This window comes from Pagrus pagrus (genome assembly GCF_965226575.1).
Source record: "Pagrus pagrus genome assembly, chromosome: 15".
In the NCBI taxonomy this organism is placed as follows: domain Eukaryota; kingdom Metazoa; phylum Chordata; class Actinopteri; order Spariformes; family Sparidae; genus Pagrus; species Pagrus pagrus.
Window position 1 is genome coordinate 17686500 of NC_140199.1, and position 14655 is coordinate 17701154.

The 14655-nt window shown below is 41.4% G+C and overlaps 3 protein-coding genes across 8 annotated transcripts in view; 1 reads left to right on the forward strand and 2 right to left on the reverse strand.

Moving 5' to 3' along the window:
* Positions 1–1504: 1504 nt before the first annotated feature.
* Positions 1505–5612, reverse strand: ntpcr (nucleoside-triphosphatase, cancer-related). The gene is made up of 5 exons (XM_084374726.1): positions 5564–5612; positions 4911–5073; positions 4718–4820; positions 2848–3057; positions 1505–2254 (listed from the first exon to the last, which is right to left on the reverse strand). Exons 1-5 carry the CDS (start codon positions 5595–5597, stop codon positions 2177–2179), a joined length of 588 nt encoding a protein of 195 aa, XP_084230852.1. The 5' UTR covers positions 5598–5612; the 3' UTR covers positions 1505–2176.
* Positions 5613–6469: 857 nt separating this feature from the next.
* Positions 6470–9764, reverse strand: map10 (microtubule associated protein 10). Its single transcript, XM_084374725.1, has one exon. The coding sequence runs from the start codon at positions 9685–9687 to the stop codon at positions 7216–7218; it is 2472 nt and encodes an 823-aa protein (XP_084230851.1). The 5' UTR covers positions 9688–9764; the 3' UTR covers positions 6470–7215.
* A 589-nt stretch (positions 9765–10353) lies between these two features.
* Positions 10354–14655, forward strand: part of LOC311270612 (signal-induced proliferation-associated 1-like protein 2) — an 89273-nt gene continuing 84971 nt past the window's right edge. For 2 of the 6 annotated variants that reach the window (XM_084375596.1, XM_084375600.1), the window contains exon 1: positions 10354–10579. The gene's annotated coding sequence lies outside the window, so the exon portion shown is untranslated. The remainder of the gene's footprint in view (positions 10580–14655) is intronic. The other 4 variants (XM_084375598.1, XM_084375597.1, XM_084375599.1 and 1 more) reach the window with 3 other exon arrangements.

Genomic DNA, 14655 nt, shown 5'->3' on the forward strand with positions numbered 1-14655 from the left:
TTTACTACTATGTAAACTTTTAGCCGTCAGTGTATCCAAAACTTTTAGATATTTTAACAATTTATTTCTTAACTTTAGCTATATTTTAACATGAATGCATCACTTTTAGCTAACACTGGTATTTCATCCGTTAATCCATTACTCTTAGCGTTTATAACTTCTTGGCTTCCATGCTAGTTTTCACATATTCTCAACAAGTGGTGTTCAGATGCCGATTCAGTATGAGGGTATTTATTCATATATAAGAAACCAAGTGTTTGATTTCTATTTTTTCTTTATTTAATTGAGCTACTCAACAATCTTTCCACACACACTCAGGCAACTGCAGAAGCAGGCCTTCCCATGGCTGGGAATTACTGCAGTAAACAATATCCCCATAATATTACAATACGAACAGTATGTTTAATTACATCATATCAAATGCAACTATCCACACACACACACACACACACACACACCCTTTACTAAAATTGGCAAGGTCTTTGTCAATGTTACATAACCCATCTGCTACCCTGCTGCAGGGTGCTGAAGATCACCTTCCAATCAGCTGAGCCAGCCCCTTCAGCAGCTTGGCTTGTCCTACCATGAACCAAACCATCAGCTCTAATTGCCGGTTAAGTCTGTGCCTACAATAACAATCCAACGTCACATTTCCATGTTAGCTCAAAAGTACGACCATTGCAATGTTGACTTTGAAGCCATTTCAGCGACTGTCAGGACCAGTTGATCCAGAGGTACGTCGGCGGTGGCCACCGAACAGATGCTGGCGCAGCAGCAAGTCTGACGCAGATCACAGCTGGCAGCTTTCTCTGCAGCCAACCTGACAGGTTACATCAGTTATACAAGCAGTACTAAAAAACAAGCCAAAAAATCCTTCCATGGATGTTCACTTTGAAATGACCTGAAGACGCTTTGGTGTTGAAACAAATATCTTTGCCAGAGTGTTTCTATTAAAAACCTTGATACAACTGCCAGACTTCGGAGCTCACGCAGAGTCTGTGAAACTCCACTTGGAGCAGGTTTGATCTCAACTATCAAACAAACTCATAAACCTTGAATGTTCTTGAGCAACTTTACTCTCTAAAAACCAACTTCATCTATTCCTAATAAACTTACATTATTAAGAAGATGTCCATTTTGTCTAAAATAAATGCAAATCAGGCTAAAAGAATTAATGTGGCATATTTAATTCACTTTTTGTTTGTCATGTCTCATTCAGAGACTCTATTCAGAGCTACCATTGTAATAAATCCTTCATAAATACAGTCTGACCCCTCAAAAATCCTATGTGATACAATATCCTTTAATGTAATCTGACTACACACGGACAGGACTTCCATCATCTCTCAGGATTGATCATGAAAATCCTGTAACTACGGTGAAGCACATATATTTGCACTTGTGAATTTGAGAACGAGTTTGAAGCTTATCAATCAGCATGATAACATTTCCAACACAGTTTCCATCTTTAAAAATACGAAATGAATACCAGAGAAAAACAATCTCCTTGTTGAAAGGTTGTTTATTTTTCTATTTGTCTGTCCATTCAGGTGGATGAATAAACCATGAAAGGATTGGACATAGCTGCACTGTTAAATATTGATTGATTTTCAATGAGCACATCCTCAGGTTGACAAGACAAGCCCAAGGGAGGCTCACATAGCAACGGACCAAATGAATAAATAGGAGCACTGCCTTGTTTGCCCCTTTATAAAAGAAGATACAACCACTTAACCTCAAGAACAAATTAATGAAATGCCCGCTGGAGTTTCTAGTTTATAAGACCAGCTGCTCAATAAAAAACATAAAAGCGCTGTTTCACACTAGCAGCATTTGACTCTGAGAGCACGGGGTATTGACACACTAACTGAACAATTCCCCTGCTCTGTTCCATCTCACAATCAATTATTCAGCATGCAATCCATTTTAAGGCTGTATGTGAAGGAAAAAAATGAATAGTGTATATAAATACATGCATGTGACACACTAACTCTTCCAGCGGCTCAGCTTGCCCTTCAGGTTAGGTCACAACCCTGATACGTAGCGTGCGTGGATCCACTCAACAGTCTGGCTGTGTGTGCTGTATATGCACTGACACAAATAAAACTTGCTGTCAGCACAAAAACACACACGAACCGCAGGGTTTTCTCTGTTTTAGTGGCTCTGAATCTCCATGTTAGGTTGTTTGTTTCAGACAATTTTGTAGTGCCGCTATAATGTCCTGTAGAAGAGCATTTCTGTTTTCCTTTGACACCTAAGTGGGAAAAGAAATAAGGAAATATTATTGACTATGGCGAGTAGGTAGTCTGCAGAAAAATGAAAAAAGATGAATGACATGTAGCTGTTATAAAAGTCCTGTCCTGGTCCGGATCAAAGAGCTTAGCCTCAGAGAATACCAGTGTCCAGTTTGAGATTATCCAACCACATGTTGTAAACACCTAATCTCTGACCCACTGTCTCATAAGAAAAAATAACAAATCACATGTTGACGAAAATGTTTGTACTGAATCATAACCCTGTTCGACAACTACTAATAACTACTCCAGCTATTTTGCATGACAATATCCATAACTGAGTCTTCCGTGATAAATTATTTTGACATTTGAGACCACCCTTTGTTGTTGAATCAGTCACGCATGATTTAGAGTTAATCCTGCTATAGGAGAGGGATAATGCAGGGCATGCCACTTCTGCGTTAGTGGGCAGATTGACTGACCTCCTAAGACCAAGTGGATACAGTGTAAACACTGTCCTATAGCTATTGTGGGCCTTAAATGCCCCTGAACTGACCTAAATATCTATTTTGTCCCCCTCAGAGAGTGTGCTGGTGCTTGTATTGCTACTCACCGTGAAGACCTTGACATCTCTCCTGCTCCGCACTTCTTCCACGAGACCCAGTGGTTTACCCTTTGGGATGGGGATGGTGCCCAGGATGGTGCAGGAAGAGCTGTCTAAAGTCTGTCTCACCGACCTGATGAACGACTGGCTGAAGAGCTCCATTTTGCCAATCTCGTCAATGACAAACACTTTCCTGCCGCCCCCATCTGCTGACCCTACCTGGAGAAGACAAACGTTAGAGCTGCAACTATTAGTCTGTTATTCATTCATTTTGTTACTTGTTCATTATACAAGCAAGAATGTCAGACATTTGATAGTTCCAGCTTCTTAAATGTAAGGAACTGCTGTTTTTCTTTGTCATCTATGATAGTAAATGAAGAGTCATTGGGTTTCGGACTGTTGGTCGGATTAAAAAAGAAGCAATTTAAAAGGTGCACTATATAGTAGGGGTGTGAATCTTTGGGTGTCTCACGATTTGATTCGATTCTGATTCTTAGGGTCACGATTCGATTCAGAATCGATTCTCGATTCTACCGATTCTTGATTCAAACGATTCTCGATTCAAAAATTGATACAGTGCATAGTGTGTTAAGGCAAATTATGGCATCAAAACAAAACAGTTTGTAAAAGATAATGTGATTTTTAAACAACCTGATTCCAATGATGTAATCACACAAAGGCAAACATTAAAAAAAGGTAACATTTATTCATGCTAAACAAATAAAAACTTACTTACTGTACAAGAAATAACTTGCATAAATGAAATTGCCTAAATAAAAGCTTAGGCCAGCTGCCTTTTTCTCCCAGAAGTTACAAAAATAAACTGTACACAAATAACACAAATTGGTGTTTTGTGTGATTTTTCAAAATAGAAAAAAATAATATTTTTTTTTTTTTTTTTTTTAAATCGAGTTTATGAATCGATTCAGAATCGTGGATGATTAGAATTGCGATTCTTACGTGAATCGATTTTTTCCCCCACCCCTACTATGTAGTTTTGGGGAAGAAATTTTAATCAGAAGAACGAACAAAACAAACAAACTCTGTAAACAAACATACATTTAAGGACAACACAATTTCATTCTGTTTTCTGTTTATATTTGATGGATCCTTCCACCTTTCTAGCTTCAAACAGTGTTTTACGGGCCTTTATGGAAAAATTAAATATTTCTGAGTGTCTCCAAGACCACATAGTGCCCCTTTTAAGGTATCACTTTGAGCTCCTGGAAATTGGAATGAGCATTTTATTTACATTTGATTGACTAAACATTAATCGATTCATCGTGAAAATAACTGGCAGATTAATCAATAATGGAAAAAAGCATTGAGCAAAAGTGCTATAAATGCATACACACAAGTCTGCTTTATGTTAATTACAATTTAGGAAAAAAAAGGAAACCATTTCAGTTTGGACAGTTATTGATAAAAAGATCAAATACATTTCATCAGTGGCAACGTGGCTAATCTATCATGTGGGGAAAGCTCATCATGTTAATGTCTCGTGTGTGTAAATCTCATGTCTGTGACAGTGTCTGCGTGAAACACGCAGCGGGTGATCAACAGTGATTACAGAGATGCTTTAAGCGAGATGAAAGTGCAATATGTGCCGCCAAAGCACAGACACCTTCCTTTACAGCGCATGTGTAGGCGTCACTCCAGGCTCACTTTACATGCCGGATTAATCACGGTCAGTGACAGCCAGACGGCACCACAAACACTAAAAATGTCACTCTGGAATTTATGCGTTTGCAAGCTTCCAATTATTCCATCAATTCTGAGAAAATCAAAGGTTTGATGATTTGTAAAGTAAGGGGAAGAAGAGGGAGTGTTTTGCTTACTGTGATCTATTGATGAGTTTAAAAAGCTTGTGCTGTCTTACGTTTCTGAAGAGGGGGAGAGCCACGTTTTCAAATGAAGGCAAGTCAACCACATACTGCCCAACTGTGTATTCACGTCTGCCGTGAGACGAACTGGCAACATCTCTGTGAGTTAAAATAAAGTGAAGGTTACTAAAAACAGAATGATACAAGTAAGGACGAGGTTTGATTTGGATAGGATGACAACCCTGCTACCTGATTCTGGACAGGTGGCCCCGCTCTCCTGTCACTGTGACTACATCAAAGCCGACTCTCCGGCCCCCCTCTCTGACCTCTGCTGTGTAAAAACCTTCCACTCCCACTCCTGATGATACTAAAGCTTCACAGGCCTTCTGCACCAGGGTGGTTTTCCCCACACCTGCAGGCAAAATAAGGGACATTATAAAACAATTGCAGTATCAGAATGTAAAATTAGGTTTCAGTAATGTTAAAACCGTTACATTTTGGGACATGTTTCATTCATGTATCAGTGAGGTTGGCATCCTTATTTCTTAATCAATGCTCCCATTCTACTATAAAGTTACAACAATATATCTTTGGACATTCATTGTGTAATTGTGGCTAACCATATATATTTTTTTATATTTAAAACGAAGCTGTTTGTATGGACATCTCTTTAATCTTTCTAAGGACTTTAAGGAATAGCAGACACATCTTGTTAGCATAAAACGTTACCAGTAATTCGATATTATACAGGACAACCATAGCTAAAACAAGCTAACTTTTACCAGAGTCAAAGTTATCGTCTACTGACTGGGTCTCTGGGTTAACACAGCTGACTGACTGCACTGGATTAAGAGCTACTTGACCTTCAGCAGCACCGACATACATTTGGTGTTGTATGTTACCTGGAGGTCCTGTCAGAAAAACGTGCTTGAACATTTCACTTTCCACCGTTCAGCCGTTCAACGTGCTGCTGCGCCTCTTCCGTACACAGCGAGTTGACGCATGCGCGGTAGGCACCAGACTTCACAGCTTTTATTTTGTAAGACAGCTAGTTTAGGTCATTTCTCGAGGATTTAGTTTACTTAACGAGCAAATTCGACATAGATTTGAACTGCAAGGCAACGTGTTAACATGGTATGATTTATAACCTTAAAATATTTAGGTAAAGAAACAGCAGGATTGTATAAACCACAGACATTATTGTATGATGGAAAAACAACTACTTTTCCAATTAGTAAATGTGAAAGGAGCACAAACACTGTACAAACACTAAAACTCCTGCATTTAAAAACATATCAAGAGTAAACGTACCGTCAGTGTCATACATTATTTTATTGGACTAATCAGTGCTACTAATGCATAAACTAGTGCATTATGCATGCTTAAAATTGCATTTTTGTGTACTCAATTTTTTTGTGTACTCAGTTTGTGTATTCAGTGTTTAATGTCGATTTTAAAAATCACAATATGAAATATTAGAGCTGTGAAATAAATGTGAAATTAAAAAGTATGTTCCCGTAGTTCCCTCTGAAAAGCACTCCAGTAAAATTACAGCAAAAAGTATCATGAAATTGAAATACTCATCATTCAAGTTCCTTGGAACACTGCTTAAAGGGGCACTATGTAGTTTTGGAGAAGAAATTCAAACAAATTCAATCAAATATAAACAATATTAATGAGGTAATAATACAAAATCAGTCCATAACTGAATAAACAGGCTGTTCTCAGAGGAAAATAAGAACACTGTTTGAAGCTAGAAAGGTGGCAGGGTCCGCCAAATATAAACAAAGAAAAACAGTATGAAACTGTGTTGTCCTTTAAGGTCAGTTTGTTTATTCAGTCATGAAAACAAAGACAGTTTGTTTATTTATTTAGTTTGTCTCTCTCTTCTGATTAAAAGTTCTTCTCCAAAACTACATAGTGCACCTTTAACTAGAGGACTTAAAAATATACTTAATAATAATAATAATAATCTTCCACCACTGCAAATAAGTGGTTCAGTTGTTCCTCCTAAACCCAAAAACTGTAGTAAACCCTCAACACTGCTCATGTAAAACACACCACGCCCTTTTTAACATGACTAAAATAACTGCCTCTGTTTTGCCTATCAAATAATCCAACAGGGCAAATGCAAAGCAGCAGGTGGTATTTAAAGGGAATACACTGAATCAGGAGCTGCCCTCTGAGCTCTGGGAGATTTTCAGCTTGTGACAACTCTGCTGGAAACAAGAGCTTATAAATTGAATGATTTGCATAACTGGCGCGCACTGACAGATTTTACATCCTCTTATATGTTACTAAAAGAGTTGTGGTCCAACACTTTATGCAAATGTACAGTAACCTAGTATTAGCTGAGTGATGGTAAAATGATCACATCATTCCCACAGAAAGTTTGACTTTATTCATAACTGAGAGGAACATTTTTGCAAATGCACATATTTTTTTAAATATGTGCATTTGCTCAACATGTACAGTATAATACTACTATTCATCTGTTTTACTTTGTTAAGGGAAATATTGTAGCATTGATGTTACCGTAGTGTGGAACTATATTTTACATAGTGTAACCAGGGAGTTTGTTGGCCACCAGCTTGGAGATATGCTGATACTCCTTTCTGAAATCCAAAGATCTGAGCTCATCCTCCAGTTCCTCTGCCTCCTGCGGTTCAAAGGACGATATCGATTCAGCAGAAAATCCTCGAACTGGGCTGCTGTTCTTGGTCAACTCACTCCTTTGACCTCTTGATGATATAAAGCTGTCAGCGCCAGAGCTCCTTTCCACTCCACCACTCTCTGTCATCTGTTTTCTGGAGCATGTAGTTTGCAAGGAAGCAGCATCATCGGAGGAAAAGCTGAGGGCTGAGGCGTGGGTCCGAGGTCTGATGATTTGCGTGCCCCTCAGAGCACGCTGTGGAGACCTGGGGGCCTTGACGGGCATAGGGAGGACGCCTCTTCTCTGGAGACCTTGGAAGCCAGTGTCAGAGTTGCATAAGTCGAGGCGGACAGGAGACCTTGGAGTCTTGGCTCTGGAGGGCTCAGGGCTACTCGCGGGGTCAGGAGAGTAGGCATCGCTGGGTTCGAGACTGTTAAAGTCATCAGCGTAGTCTGCCGCTTCGTTTTCTTCCCCACTGGAGTCTGAAAAGGAAGATTTGGGGCTGCTGTGTCTGCTGCTTCTTGAAGATTCAATTTTGTCTGTGTGCCTGTCAGATTCAGACTGTGATTGACTTGATTCACTGTGATGCTTGTTCTCGTCTTTGTTTGGGGGGACATCCACACAGGGGATGTGAATACATTTCAAGCTTCTTTCAGAAAGCGAAGATTTCTCTGACATTCTTGAGGAGTGTCTGTCTTGTTTACCATAAACCTTCCCATGCAGGTTTTTCTGTTTTAGTATGATTGTTTCTTTTAGTGCAGACTCCACTGTGATGCCTTGGATCATTGTCTCAACATTTTCATTTAGCCTGGAGCTCTGATTTAATGCTTTTTTTCTTTTGCTCGACTTTGTGATCTTATTACTCGCCTTAGTCTTCTCTTTGGCCATACTCAACTGTGTTTCATTGTGTATTAAATCCATGCACTCTCGACGTTTCACTCTAAGTGGAGATACTTGCTTCAGCCTTAGATTAAACGCTTTAGTTGTTCCATATACAAGCGTCTTCCTCGCAGACGTACTGGAGCTTCTACTCGTCTCTTCTTGTTTGCCTTTCACTTTTGCAGATGCAGGCCTACTTACTGGTGTCGAACAGTTTCTAGGGGGATGTAAATGCTTTAAATGGGGACTAGTTCCCTGTCTGGTTTTCTGCAATGATTTAGTTTGTGCCTTTTGTTCTGAATGCTCTGTGGAAGCAGGCCTGTAAATCCAAGCTAGGTTAGGATGAATAGACAACGGCTGTTGTGGGTTCTGGTGATTCAACTGCGACAGCTCAACAAGAAGAGCATTCAGTAGAGGCAACTGTTGTAAAGCTTCCCCGAGGACATTTGGAGTCGGCCCACTTGCTTCTCGGTTTCTTGGCGTTTTTGCATCATGTCTTCCTCTCGGGTTGATCGTTGGAGGACTTGTATCTTCAGTTTTATTCTCACACTCCTCCTCTGAGTATGTTTCTTCAAATGTGAAAGCCTCAGAGTCTAGATGCAGTAATTTGCATTCCCCTCCTTCATTTTTGCGTCTTTCCTCTGCAGAATTACTGTAGAAGAGATGTGGCGGACAAAATGTAGTTAAATCTTCTTCAAAACTGTTTTCAGTTTCTTTGAGTGGCTGACGTCTTTCGCTCGTTGGCTCCTGTTCAGCCTGCAAATCGACACAAACACCGTCTTCCTGTTTATCCTCATTTATTGAGGTATCCTCATTTGATGGTTTGTTGTTTTGGATGCTAACATCAGACTTGTTCAGTGAGGGTGGACAGACATCCCCACAGTGAGGAGACGATAATTCTGTGATTATGTTTTCTTGTACATGTTGTTCTACGTGTACGCTGGTGCCTTTAAGACCCCTGCTGTCTGTGGTATGTGGTAGTAAATTAACTCCCAGACTTAGCAGCTTGTAACTCAGGGAAATGGATCCAATTCTGTCCCCCGTGAGGTTGCTCATACCAACCAGCCCTCTTTCACCATGAGACGAGGAAGTAGAAGCACCATGTTCAGTCACATCCTGCCTGATCCTGTCCATCACGTTAGCCAGGGAGACGAGTGATGTCCCAACTAATTTGGGAATTTCCTCTTTCACATCCAACACCATGGCGTAGAGAGGGCTGTTAGATAGCTGGGTGTGCAGTGAGCTCAGGTTCATTTTGAAGAAACAAGACTTGCCCCTGTTAAAGGTGTATTCCCCCTGCTGATTCTTTCCATGGTTAGTGCCTTCACTGCTCTGCTGAGGCTGATAAATGAGCAGCGTTGGAAAATCCAGCAGCCTCACACCGACAGCCAGCTCGTCGGACACTTTGCTTTCTTTCTCGATTCTTATACCCTCCACCAAGAACTCAAATGAAAACAGAGTCTCGAGGCTATCGCCATTTTCTCGTCCCGACATCGTGAAAGCTGCGAGACCACAAAAGATAACAGCTACCTAGCTGTTAGCTAATCCGTCAACTCGAGCTTTTAGCTTCTGTCGGCTCCATGGAAACAAACAGCTGTCGCGAGCATTCTGCGTCACACATATCCCCGGGATACATGGGAAATGTAGTTTCAGAGGTCGTTTTTTATAGCATTGATTTAAAATTGAATTTAATACCAATAACACTGCTTTCTTTGTGTCATGTTTTAACAAATAGGGTGACATGCTGTTCGCATTTGTAAATGCTTGTAATTGTGGAGGTTTACAAATCCAAATGAAGGAATTTAGGCAAAGAAAAGGCAAAAATGCCTGAAGAATAACACCTTACAGGCAACTACATGAACACACGACACATTACGAGCACAGGTCAGATGGAGACAACGATGATAATTTATTCAGATACAGTCTGAGTGAAGAACTTTTCTTCAGTTCACCAGATGGTGCCACTGTAGGGCTTACTGGGCTTGTACACTAAAATAGTCCAGTGGTGAATGGCAACGAGGACTTGCCTGATTTCTTCACAAAGCAGGCTCCATTATTTACCTTCATTCTGTAGGGGACATACATCTGTTAGACTCCCTTGGATATCAAGCTGCAGATATGTGATAATAATGTGTCAGGGAGTGAACAGCAGAGTTTCTTCGAGCGTCGGGTGGGCGGAGTCTGTCTCCCTGCGTGTTGTCATCACGGAGATAGGTGCTGGATGGATATCGCTATGGTCCGCGCTCCTTCAGTCCGGAGGCTGAGACTGACAGAGCGAGATGTGAGACCGACCACCGCAGCTTCAACTGGCTTTTACCCTCTTCTTTTTTGTAAAGGATAACTGAAAGCATTAACAACCTGGACAGGACGCCGCTCACATTTAAAGGTAAGACCCACGCGTCCTTTCTTTCCTCCCTCCGAGCCGACTAACAAAGTGAAAAGTAGGGCTGTAGCCGAGAGAAGTGAGGAGCGCTGCACACAGTGAGAGTGGGCGAAAGGCGGAGAAACTCTGCGCATATCGATGGCGATAGTGAACACAATGGGGTAAAGTTAGTTTGCAAAAAGAGAGGCGAGCACAGAAGAGCAGGAGGATATGATGTTTCAGCAGTGGAGCTATCTATAGCTCATACTTGTGTCTGTTCATGAAGTGCAGTGAGCTACGCTGCTGTTGGCGTGTACTTGAATCACGTTGTTTGTTTATTAACTAAAGGAGCATGTTGGCCTCACACATACACCAAACTCCATGCAAAATCTACTCAATTTTACATCCTGCAGACCACATTTTATCACTTTCTTTTAAAAAAAAAAAGCATTTTCACCGTTAATGATATTACACCTTGACGTCATGTTTTCGGTGATGTTAGTGGTGTGTTGTGTGTGCGTGTTTGTGTGCTGGCTGGTGGTAATTGGACTGGATTTGCATAAAAGATATTTTTGAATGAATTTGTTCAGTGGAGTGCTTTCATGAAAACGGTGGGGGGCGATAAAGGCATCATTGTCTGACTGGTCATGGGTAATAAAGCCCTCACATGTCTACTGTAGGTGAAGCCCACAGCTATCATCTGAAAGGCCATGTTTAATAATTCTGGTACGCTCTAAAAAGGTTTTGTTTTTAATTTATGTAAGTCATGTTGAAAGGAAACCACACACTCTGCTGTGCTTTGTTGGTACATTATCTGCTTATTTACAGTTTACAGCAGTGGGAGCCCGTCAGACAAAGAACTACTTCCCCTAACATGAGAGTTGTTTAGATTCTCCATAAATAATAGCAGACAGTCTGCTTGTGCGCAGCATGTACGATCTTGCTTTGCTCCTGTGGCCTATTCAACATACTGTGTACTGTATACCCCTCTGGGAGAGTAAACAAGTGAAATGTTGTTTGTCTTCCAGCACCATATCCTTTGCTGTCTTCCTGCAGGAAGTTTAGCCTCCACAATAACTTACTTCCCAATAAAGGGAAAACAAATAGTCCTCTGCTGGTGGCTCGCTGCAGACACAACAACTAGGTGCTCATGAGTGTGAGTGTAACTTTCCATTGTTTAATTTCCAGAGCTGTGGATTTATATCCTCCTGGCTTCACAGCTCCCGTCTGAATAGATCAAGCATAAAGACTTCTCTGCTCCTGGAGCATTAAAATCAATAGGACACCATTATTTTTCACAGGGTTTTGTGTCTGGGAAAGATTAGTTTTCCATGGGGCTGTTCCTAACCTATTAGGCGCTGGAGTGTTTTAATATTGCTCCAGTATGTTGATGGCCTGGTATTAACATTTAACATATTTTCCTTTTTAATGACAAAATGCTTGGCTGAACTCCAGCTGTCATAGCTCTGCACATCAGGGAGGCAATTTTACAACCGACCACTCTCCTGAATGGACATAAAGACGTCTGCAGTGATGTGTGAATAAGTTGCTATTATTGTGCACAAAAGCGAATAACAACCCCATTAATCTGCTCATTCTGTCTGTCATCCTGCAAATATTTCTATTAGTAAACCTGTTTTACAATCGAGTTTGGATCCATGCCTGTCCTCATTAAGCAGCTGCTGTCAATACATAACCTTTGTGATCTTTAATTTAGTTTTTCATTTGGTTTCTGTTGGAAATTCTATGTTTTTGTTGCATTAAAGAAAGGAAGGCAGGCTCTTTTCCCAGATAGATGAAAGATAAAGACAAGATCTTAATGTAGATGAAAATGAGGCTGTCTAGGTACCCCATCTCACCCACTGCCAACAGTGCTCTCCTAGATGGAGACCCATTCAACAACCATGATAATGACAGTACCAGGGGAAGTCTTTGAATCTTAGTCTGAATAGAGATCTGTTGCGCTCTGCCATCAATAGGGCAAAGAGAGGGCCCTGAAGAAGAAGTATGCTCCCACTCATTTCTATCAGCGCCTTCTGCATGGCTAACCAGACAATGGGTAATTGAGCTGGATAGATATGTCTTTCAAAATAAAGTTATGTGCACAATGCGTGCTCAGCTGAACAATGAGGCACCTGTCAGGATTGGCAGAGGAACGGCTTCCTGTGACATGCCCACAGGCCACATCCAGTTGTTATCATTTCAGAGCTGGTTAGGATGTCTTCTGGCCTAGTTGGTCTGGAGACGCCCCACTAGAGTTACAGCTCTTGTGTTGTGTTTGTGTTTGGCTGTGAAGATGTTACCGTAACACACACTGTTTGGGGGCGTTCTGTAAGTTTTGGTAAATTACTTAACAGCAGCAGCTGATTCCAGTCTTGTTACACCACTTCCCCAGTGCGCCTGACACTGTGTCCTGATCTTTCCCCTTGTTTTTGTCTGTTCCCACGGTTCTCTGCTGCTGTTGTGCTGACTGGTCATGATTTAGAGAACAGAAAAAGGAACAAAAACATGTTCGAGGTGATGCATTTCTCCTTATTGTACCGCAGAAGCATGCCAAACCATGTGGCACCCCCCTCTCCAACAGATCCCAGACCCCATGCATGTGACGAGGATCATGAAACCTGGTCTGGTCTGTGCAGGCTGACTGGTTGACCGGCTGGCTGGCTAGCCAGGAGTCACAATAGGCCTCCCAACCAAATCCTGTTGCTTCAGAACCAACCAACCAGCAGACAGGGGATCACATGCTGCCTGCTCCTGTTGTGAGAGCCAGATTTTCTCTCCTTCTCTTTGTCAGCCTTTGTTTTGATTGCAGTCTGGATTTATGGAAGAATTTAAGCCCGCTCATCACTGTCAGGGAAAGCACAGATGCCGTCATTAGGTTGATGTTTTTTTATGAATCGATCCCATGTTCCAGCAGGGGTCTGTTTGTGATAGATCTGGCTGTGTACAGTATGTACAAGGACTTGAAGTGTCTTCGAGGTATCAGGAGGGCTTCTACTAGCAATTAATTTCATTATCGGTTAATCCGCCGATTATTTTCACATCAGTTGTGAATAAAATGTCACAAAACCGTGAAAAATCAATCAAATCAAATTGCTTCATTGTCCAAACAACCATCCCAAACCCAAAGGCTCTTCATTTCATTTTAGTGCCATACCAACAGACTACACAGCAGCTTCTTTCCTCAGGCTGTGAGACCCCTCAGTTCATCCTCAGCAGTCCGCGTTTTAATTTTGTGATTTATCTAACCCAGATAAGTCGGAATCAGACCCGGTAACAGGCATTAAGTATTACTATAGTAACTTTATAGAAACAGCCAGTCCTCTTGCTGATGGTGTTGTTTGCTTATGTAGGTCATAAAGAGGCATGAATATTAAATTGAGACCAGTAACCAGTTTAAAGTACCCTGTAGTATGTTTAATTGCCCCAAGGTCAGCGTGTTGGGTTCTTTAAGGGTCATTCACTACTTTTGTCTGCACTGCACATTGTTCGACTACTCATGTGTAATCAGCGTAATAGCATTAAGACGTCTTGTTGAACAGCTTGTTCGGGCGCTGGCGTGTGTCAGCATCCATTCCAGAGAAACACGGGAAGAAGATGCCAGCAGCCCTTCACAGCACAATATTATGTGAAATGCACAAATGAGATGTTGTGGCCCGTGGCGCATTTCTGAGGACATATGTGGATTGGTGCCCTCGTGTGCCACTTTGCTTGTTTATTTATTTGTGTCTAGAAGATGTATGTTAATCTGACTGAACTGATGTGGCTAAGCCCTGTAGTAGATACAGTAGATTAGAAGCAGATTGATGCTGTGCTCGGTCAGATGTAATGCTTGTCATTTAAAGGCATTTTACGAAGAGATTTGCATTATACCTCATGGATCTGCACAACACAACATCTTCATGGTTATCTTGTGTCAGAAGTAAAATAGCTGCTGCTCCAGCAGCCTTTCTTATGGGTCTGGTACATGTTGTATCTGCTCTGCCTCAGTGATTTCCCACCCTTGTGCCATCCATCCATGGTTTTCTATCGTGCCAGGCACATTTGAGTGAAAACGCAGTGTCATGGCTGGAGGGGAAGCTGCTTCGTGGAGCAGATGG